Genomic DNA, 9675 nt, shown 5'->3' on the forward strand with positions numbered 1-9675 from the left:
AGTAAACACAACATGCAGTTTTTAAATGAAGGTTTTTATTATGAAGGGAAAACAAAATCCAAACCCACATGGCCCTGTGTGAAAAAAGTGCTTGGCCCCCGCTGTTAAAACATAACTGTGGTTTATCACACCTGAGTTCAGTTTCTCTAGCCACACCCAGGCCTGATTACTGCCACACCTGTTTGCAATCAAGAAATCACTTAAATAGGACCTGCCTGACAAAGTGAAGTAGATCAAAAGATCCTCAAAAGCTACACATCATGTTGAGATCCAAAGAAATTCAGGGACAAATGAGAAAAAAAGTAATTGAGATCTATTAGTCTGGAAAAGTTATAAAGCCATTTCTAATGCTTTGGGACTCCAGCGAACCACAGTGAGAGCCATTATCCACAAATGGTGAAAACATGGAACAGTGGTGAACCTTCCCAAGAGTGGCCGGCCAACCAAAATTACCCCAAGAGTGCAGCGACGACTCATCCAAGAGGTCACAAAAGAAACCACAACAACATCCAAAGAACTGGAGGCCTCACTTGCCTCAGTTAAGATCAATGTTCATGACTCCACCATAAGAAAGAGACTGGGCAAAAATGGCCTGCATGGCAGAGTTCCAAGACGAAAACCACTGCTGAGCAAAAAGAACATAAAGGCTCGTCTCAGTTTTGCCAGAAAACATCTTGATGATCCCCAATTCTGATGTCTACCAAAAAATCCTGAAGGACAATATCCGGCCATCTGTTTGTGACCTCAAACTGAAGTGAACTTGGGTTCTGCAACAGGACAATGATGCAAAACACACCAGCAAGTCCACCTCTGAATGGCTGAAGAAAAACAAAATGAAGACCTTGATGTAGCCTAGTCAAAGTCCTGACCTCAATCCTATTGAGCCCTCCAATGTGGCTGAATTACAACAATTCTGCAAAGACAAGTGGGCCAAAATTCCTCCACAGCGCTGTATCAGACTCATTGCAAGTTATCGCAAACGCTTGATTGCAGTTGTTGCTGCTAAGGGTGGCCCAACCAGTTATTAGGTTTAGCACTTTTTCACACAGGGCCATGTGGGTTTGGATTTTGTTTTCCCTTCATAATAAAAACCTTCATTTAAAAACTGCATGTTGTGTTTACTTGTGTTATCTTTAATTCATATTTAAATTTGTTTGATGATCTGAAACATTAAAGTGTGAAAAACATGCAAAAAAAAAATAAAAAATCAGGAAGGTGGCAAGCACTTTTCACACCACTGTACGAGCATATAACAGCTGTTTGTGTGTTTAAACAACAAGGAAGCGGCATGTTAATTTAGAATGGCAAATCACTTGTACAGAAACAGTTTAAAACATGAATTCCCCCATCAATATTAATCCAGATGGCATAACTGTGGAAATTCAATCAGGGACAGAAGGATTTTAACTGTGCTCTTGTGGGTTGAGCCGATGGGGTGGAGAGTGTGAGCTGGCTGGGACTAAATCTGCGCCGTGGCACGGCTCTGGCTTGCTGAAGGCCTGCTGCGGCAGCCTGATGCTGGAGGAAGGCCCGATCCTTCGTGGGAAGAGGCGGCATTGCCCAAGACTCGAGCTTGGTGCTCAACTGCCTTGTTGTCCATTTCTCTATGGAATGATTGAATGAAAGGAGATTGCAGATGTTTCGTTCGCATTGACGAGGGTAGTCTTTGTAAGGTGTCTTTGTATGCAGGGACCCATTTGTTTGGGCTAATGCCCCCCTGAGATGACACTGTGGGCTCGGCGGTGGTGTTAGATGGTGTAATTGCTCCTAGTAAAGCCAGAGGATTGTGGCAAAGATTCCTTGACATCGAAAGATTCTTCATCGTATGCAGAGATTAATTTCGGACATGTTGGGATCTAAGGGCGGGCCAGATGCTGTAAAACTGTTGAGGAATATGGGTGAGTCGACTGTGTCTATATATATATATATATATATATATATATATATATATATATATATATATATATGCTTTCACTAATCAACATATCTACCAAATCAGCATGAGTGATTGCTAACAATTGGCTAAAATGATGTGATGATTAGTCAGATTATTTGAACATTGCTCCTCCCGAATTTTGTCAATAAAACATCATTACGTAAGAATGAGCCTATGACTGAATCTGGAAATAAAGCAAAATAACTGAGAAAAAAGAGTTCTCTTCAGATGCCATGTCTGTTAATTATAGCAAAATATCTAGCATTATTTCGATCTTAAACAGATTCATTAAAGTTAAGTTAAGGCTGATTTATACTTCTGCATCAAACCTACACTGGAGCCTCTGCGCCATAGGCTATAAATCATTTTTTTTTTATTTATACTTCTGCGCCGCTGTCCGCGTCAACGTGCAACATGCAGGCAGTATCTGCAGTCATGTTGAGTATCAAGGCAAAAGCCAAAAAAGAAGCAGCTTGTCATGTACATTATTAGAGAAGCTTCAGCAGAGATGGTGGCAAAAAGGCCATAAATACTGTTGCAGTTTGACGGCATGTGTCACCTGAAACAGAGCGATTGGTTGACCTGAAGGAGGGGTTCTGGCAGATCAGTCATAGCGCTTACGGTCTGCTTAGAATTGACGCATTGTTAAATTTTTGGAGATTTCCACATCAGGCTACGCGTGCTACACCCACACTCGACGCAGAAGTATAAGTAAACCAGATCATCACCAGTCTTTAAACAGAAACCCCAAATCTGAGCCATTAAAAAAAAATCTCAGCCACAAATCCATCCATATGCAGTAAAACACACATTCACAACTATAGGCAATTTAGTGCTGGCAATTCAGACATGTTTGGATTGTGAAGGAAACCAGATCAGAGAGGAAGACCTCCAGGCTCAGCTGGAACACCAACCTGAGACTTTCTTGCTGTGAGGCGACAGTGTTTCCTTCTGAGCCATAGCGCTGCCCTTAATCACAGACATAAGATAGAGAGATACTTGTACACAGCAAAACCCCTAGTGTTAATTTACTCTCTGTGTAAAGGGAGTAAAACTGAAGCAGCATTAAATTTAATGAGATAATTAAGTGATTAATTTACTTCTGATTGAGTGTTATTGACAAACACCTGCTGTTAACAAGCAGAATCACTGAAGGAAAGAGAAACAACAAGAACAGAAAAAAAGAGAAACACAAGAACTTCCAGTCACAACCTTAGATGAAATCAACTAAAGATAAAATACATTAAATCTCTCAAGATATCAGCAGAGGAGGATTGAACAACTCCACAAACAGCATTACCAGATTAACTTATTACTAACCAGTTTGACATTATTTTTGTCATACGTCTACATAACTTCATATGAGAAAAAAAAGAGGTTTAGATGTTGATGTTTTATTGAAAATGTTTCATTTGAAATCACCATTATGGTGATCAGTGTCTGCTGTAGTTGGGCTCTTGACCCTTGATTTTTGCACATTCAGTTTTCTCTGGCTGCTGTAACTGAGTGCTTATCATAACACATTTGTTATGGCAAAAATAATCCAAGAGAAGATGTGATAAGTTGCTGCTGATTATGTTGATGACATAATCAGCATGTAGTAGCCTGAATCACTGAACTCGTTCAGAGTCTAATCTCCGAGTATGTTAATTGTTCATTTTATGTTACTGATTATAGCAACCCTGGGATTCTTGAGATCCAGCAGTGATAAGATTACTCATGTTTGGAGCCACCAATCAAAACTCATCCATGGCAACCAGCAAACCTCTGTTTATTTTCATTTGAAGTTATGTAAGACATATGACAGAAATAAAGCCAATCTGGGTATTAATAATATGGCATTTAATTTTAATCATAGTTTATTTTATTATTTTAAAGTGCCTGAAGCAATTTATGTAACAAATTTAGCTGATTATTATTATTATTATTATTATTATTCTCTTTTTCTGTCCTTTTTAATTAATTTATTTTTTTTATTTCTTGTTACATATTTTGTGTATTTTGAGTATATGTGTTAAGTGTTAAAGGTGAAGCACTATGAGAGTCTAAACAAATCGCCCCAAGGGATAAATAAAGATAAACTAAAAAAAAATATATATATATGTGAAGCCAGTAATGCTGTTTGTGGAGTTGTTTAATCATTCTCTACTCAGATCTTGAGATATTTAATGTATTCTTTTATCTTCAGTTGATTTCATCTAAGACTGTGACTGGAAGTCAGTTGTAGTTCTTCTCTTTTTTCTTTTCTTGTTGTTTCTCTTTTCTTCAGTGATTCTGATTGTTAACAGCAGGTGTTCATCACTAATGCTCAATCATCACTCAATTAATCACTTAATCTCTTTACTTTAACATTGCTTCAGTTCTACTCCTTTAACACTGTAAGTGTTGATTATAGGAACACAGAGAGTAAATTAACACTGTTTTTTTTTTTTTTTTTCTGTGTACAAGTATCTGTATCTTCTGGCTGTGATTAAAGGGTTAGTTCACCCCCAAAAAATAAATTGCTGTCATTAATTATTCACCCTTATGTCGTTTCACACATGTAAGACCTTCGTTCATCTTTAGAACACAAATTAAGATATTTTGATGAAATTCAAGAGGTTTTTTATCCTCTATTGAAAGCAATGAAATTACCGTCATTCAAGGTCCAGAAAGTAGTAAAAATAGAGGTTCAACCTTACAGTTTTTTTCAATTGCTAACAAGCATTGTTCAATACCGAAACCACATTTTCATTTTCTGCATTACCAGCATGAATGTTGGCCAAACAGTTAATCTCACCTACAAAACTCACTCAGACCAACATAACACTGGCAACAATTCTCATTCAGAAAACACACATTTAATTCCCAACACACTGACCTAAAAAACACTAACAACAGGAAGCATTACATAATTGATGAATTTTTCTTTTTTAAAGTTTCAATGATTTTCCACATAAATCAGTTCTTCATATAGAATACTGTAACACAGTTTCACTTTATTGAAAGCATTTGTAACACGAATTAATCGGAAATTAATCAAAATTTCATTTTGAAAATTATAACCAAAAGGTGAAAAAAGAGGGAAAAAACTCCAGGGCTGCAATGATAATAAAAAAAAGATAAATACAATACATTCTACACATTACTGTAACAACACGTGTAGTTGATCATTATAGTAAATTACAGTGATGGTTCTAGTCTGCTCTCTCTCTTGCATTGGAGTGGGTGGAATTTCAGCTAAAATTGCAATTAGCTTGTAATGATTATTTTTTTAATTTTTGGCTATAAAATTGAGAATATTTTAAAATAATTACTGCATAAATGCTTGGAATTTGCCATCATTCTGTTCTGAATGTGTGGTTTACAGTTCTGACAGCAGTGTGTTAGCATTTGAACAAAGTGCCGTAAATCCACAGTGTTGTGCAGTGTTCAAGCAATGAAAAACGAACTAGAGTTTGGTCCACATGAACTGCTGCTGTGCAGACTGTAGTTAGAGTTTTGCACATGTGACTCCAGTTGCGCCCACTGTCATTTAGCAATCGAAAAAAACTGTAATATTATGAAGCAACGAGAACACTTTTTCGTTGCAGAACTTTCGTGTTTACATCCGAACGCCGGCTCAGTATTGGCCGACACTGTTCAAGTGAGCAGCACAATGCATGTGTGTGATGCTGACGCAGGAGCTGGCCAATACTGAGCCGGCGTTTGGACATAAACACAGAAGTTCTGCAATGAAAATAACCCTAATCCTTTAAGGGCAGCACAATAGTTCAGTGGGAAATACTGTCACCTCACAGTAAGAAGGTCCCTGATCTGTTTTCCCTCACAATCCAAGGATGTGTGAATTGCAGGCACTAAATTGCCTATAGGTGTGAATTAATGTTTTACTGCCTATGGATGGATCCGAGGTTAAGATTTTTTTTGTTGGCATTTTCGCATGAGATTTGGAGGTGGGACTGTTTGAGTGTCTAATGATAGACAGGTGAACATTCAGGAAACCTGTTTGAAAACAGCCATTATTCCTATCATTTCATTTGGTGTCGCTGGTTGTGCAGAAATTACCCAACTCAGCTTTATGTTATCAAAAAAAGTTTGTATTGATGATTGTATTGAGAACATTTGTGTTTGTTATTTGACAGCCACATTAAGCACTGTGGAGAACTTAGAGTGTGTGAGGATCGTGCTGATTGGAAAAACTGGAGTGGGAAAGAGTGCAACCGGAAACACCATACTGGGACACAATGTGTTCGAGTCTCGTGCCAGCATGAAGTCTGTGACCAGGACCTGCCAAAAAGAGAGTGGGGAGGTCTGTGGTCGAGCCGTGACTGTTGTGGACACACCAGGACTCTTCGACACAAGCCTCAGCAATGAAGAAGTTCAACAGGAGATCATGAGATGCATTGAACTGTCAACTCCAGGACCACACGTCTTTCTGGTGGTCATCGCCGTCGGCCCGATCACACAAGAAGAAAGAGAAACACTTCAGCTCATCAAGATGACATTCGGACAGAAAGCAGAGGCCTACACTATGGTGCTGTTCACACGAGGAGACAATCTCTCAGATGAAAGTTTTGAAGATTACATTAATGAAGGAGATCCACATGTCCAGAAACTGATAAATGACTGTGGAGAAAGATTTCATGTGTTCAATAATAAACAGAAGGACCCTGATCAGGTCAGGAGTCTGTTAAATAAGATCAATAAGATGATGTGGAGTAATAAACAAACTTTCTACAATGACAAAATGTTTCAGGAGGCAGAGAGAGCATTCAGACTCATGCAGATCAATAGAGAGAGAGAAGAGGAGGTCAGACGGCAGATGGAGGCTATTAAAGCCAAATATGAGTCTGAAATCAAAGAAATGAAGGAGAAACTAGAGGAAGAAAAAGCAAAAGTTAGAGAATTTCAATTTTTGGAGAGAGAGAATACACTGTTAAGAGAATATCAGACTGAAAAAATGACAGAGGATGAAGTCACAACAGATACAGAACAAACACATGATCAAGGTGAACCTAAGGTATATATTGAGGAAATTAAGAATGATGAGTATGAAGAATGTCTTGTGGGAAAAACTGACACACAAAAAGGAACAACAGGAGGAGAATCTGATCCAGATAAAAAGAAACACAAGAAAAAATCGAGATTGTTTAGATCATTAACATTAAAACAGACAAAGCCAGAGGAAAATCAAAGGATGATGGAAAAGTCTGGAAGAAAGGAAACCACAAGTCAAGAAGAGAAAAATGAAGAAAAAGAAAAAAAACAGAAGACCAAGAAAAACACTGGCATATTCGTGGAAGAAAAATCCTTGCAATCAGGCGATCAGACTGACAGAAAGAAATTAAACAAAAAATATATGAATGAAAATAAACTTTTGCTTGAGCAGAAAAAGGCAATGGAGGAATGCAATCAGAAGATGGAGGAGATCAAGAGAAAATACAAAGAGATTGAAGAGATTCATGCTGCAGAACTCAAGAAATTGAAAGAGAGAAATTCTGATAACATTACTGCCTGGAATAAGACTCATGGAAACTGTGTGCTTCTGTGAACTTCACATTGGTTCAAATATCCTTTATTAAATGCAAACCTTATGAAACATTACATTTAATTCTATAGATTATTCATAAATACATTAAAATACATTCTCCTTTAGTCAATTTCAATATACTGAGCAAAGAATATTCACATTTAACACAACATAGTGTTTAAAGTGCATGTTAAAAAAAAAAAAAAATGATCGTTGTAGTCTCTGGATTTCCCCTAACAAGAAATGTGTATGTCAGGTTTTATTTTATTTTATTCTATTTATTTTATTCTATTTTAAAAAGGTTAAATTCCCAGATAACTGAGTTTAAAGATCTTTTATTTATTTATTTCCTCATACATTTAAGGACATGAAGGGAATCTTGTATTTTAACCCATATTTTACTCACAAATTAAATAAACATGATCACTGAAAAACAGGGCTAATCAGCAAATAAAAATGATTATTTTTGTTTGATTTGATTGTATATTATCCAGCGGTGCCATTCCCCTTCAGCTTAATGCTTTATTTTTGACTTGTCATGAAAGTTTATCATATGCATGTGTTTTTAAGTCTTGCCAATTTAAGGATTCAAGCGATTCCATTCAAGCGAGAGAAGATGCAAAATAACTCAATTTGGCATTACCGAACTGAGTTCACTTCTGCGTCTTATTGTGCTTGAACGGACAATTACGTACAATTTTAAGTCAAAATGCCCATTTTGGAGAGTATCCCCTTAAGCGCAGTCATAACTGTGTTAAAATGAAAAGTTTTAAATGAACGTAAATTTTTGGGAGAAAATCTGATGTCTGTCAGATCTGTGCATTTGGTCTAAAGGTGACAGCAGCTTTTAATACACTTGCTGCTGTCTGTGTCAATGTCAATCACTCTGCTCAAATCTGCTCTTGACTGAATAACTTCATCTTTAATAAGGATTAATCTACAAATATAATCTATAATAATCTATACATTGATACATTATAGTATTTTGTTCCTAAATAGTATCTTGTTTGTATCTTTGTGCTAGTATTGCAAGTAATTTGTTCAGTTGTTACTGACTGTTATCTTGTCTTTATGTAACATTATTTATTAAAATACATGAGTCAGAAACAATGAACACAATAACTATTCCCTAAAAAAGTATATTTATATTAATTTCCTGAAAAAGTATGTTATTTGTGTTGTTCATTGCATATTAAAATGGTATGTTGTAACTGAAAAGAAAATTGATAATTTCACAACACAGTTTTGGCTCCCCCATCTGTCAGACCAGAGTTGATGATATCTGATGTCTGTGTTTAACTGTCTGAACTCAGAACGTCAGAAATCAGAAACTTTAAAAACATGTTCAATGGTGTTTTATAAAAGAAATGATTATGCTACTCGCATTTTTAAAATTCATTTATTATTGTATTTTCTCTCAGAAAAAAAAAAAATGGCCAGCAGGGGGAAAAAAAGCATTTGTTTAAGATTTTACACTTTAGCATTTTAGTTAAAATAAAAAATGACCCTCTATGGTACGCATTAAGTTCTAACGATGAAATATTATTGGGTATTTAGGGAAACGTTGCCATATGCCAACTCTGTACCACAATGGAAAATGGCCAAAAAAATAGTTGTTCTATAAAATTATGATTTTAGAAATTGATGGAGCACTTCATCAGGTGACTTGATTTATATGGCAACGGGCAACAGGAAGAGCAGAGTTAGCTCTTCCATGTGATGAGGGTGAGGATGAGTTAGCTAAATTATAGGCAATGATATGGAATAAATGATAGGGATCTACTTATTTTTGGTTTGCATGAGTTCCAAGTATATAAATCTATCAATTTATAAAAATATAGAAAAAACAAACAAACATAATTTTATAGAACAACTATTTTTTGATCATTTTCTGTGTGAGGGTGACAGTGGGAAAGAGAGTTTCTCAGGGACATTCAAATGTCATGTGAATTAAAAACACATCATTGGCAACCTTAAGGTCTACCTGTTTAATTCCCATAGTGGAATATATTGTATATTTTTTTCTGAATAACAAGGGCATGAGTTATAAATAAATTGTTGCCATATGAATTGTTGGTAATAGAGGGTTAAGAAGAGGTATAGAAGTGTGTTTTAAAATATTTAGTATTAAAAAAAAACAAGCCAATTAAATTCAAATGTATATGCATAGCACTTTTCACAACAGGCCTACATATTGTTTTAAAGCAGTTTCATAGAAAATCCTTGTGGT

At 36.2% G+C, this 9675-nt stretch overlaps 1 protein-coding gene across 1 annotated transcript; it reads left to right on the forward strand.

Moving 5' to 3' along the window:
- The first annotated feature begins 1846 nt into the window (after window positions 1-1846).
- Window positions 1847-7680, forward strand: LOC125265444 (GTPase IMAP family member 4-like). Its single transcript, XM_048185705.1, has 2 exons — window positions 1847-1898; window positions 6058-7680. The coding sequence occupies exons 1-2, from the start codon at window positions 1847-1849 to the stop codon at window positions 7464-7466; spliced, it is 1461 nt and encodes a 486-aa protein (XP_048041662.1). The 3' UTR covers window positions 7467-7680.
- The last annotated feature ends 1995 nt before the right edge of the window (window positions 7681-9675 follow it).

Source organism: Megalobrama amblycephala, linkage group LG1 (assembly GCF_018812025.1).
Source record: "Megalobrama amblycephala isolate DHTTF-2021 linkage group LG1, ASM1881202v1, whole genome shotgun sequence".
Lineage (NCBI taxonomy): Eukaryota > Metazoa > Chordata > Actinopteri > Cypriniformes > Xenocyprididae > Megalobrama > Megalobrama amblycephala.

What these genes read in the sequence shown, in the direction of transcription:
- LOC125265444 (XM_048185705.1), top strand. Translation starts at nt 1,847, where the DNA reads ATGTTGGGATCTAAGGGCGGGCCAGATGCTGTAAAACTGTTGAGGAAT. An exon ending in AAAACTGTTGAGGAATATGG is followed by an intron (nt 1,899 to 6,057) that starts GTGAGTCGACTG and finishes GTTATTTGACAG; the next exon opens with CCACATTAAGCACTGTGGAG.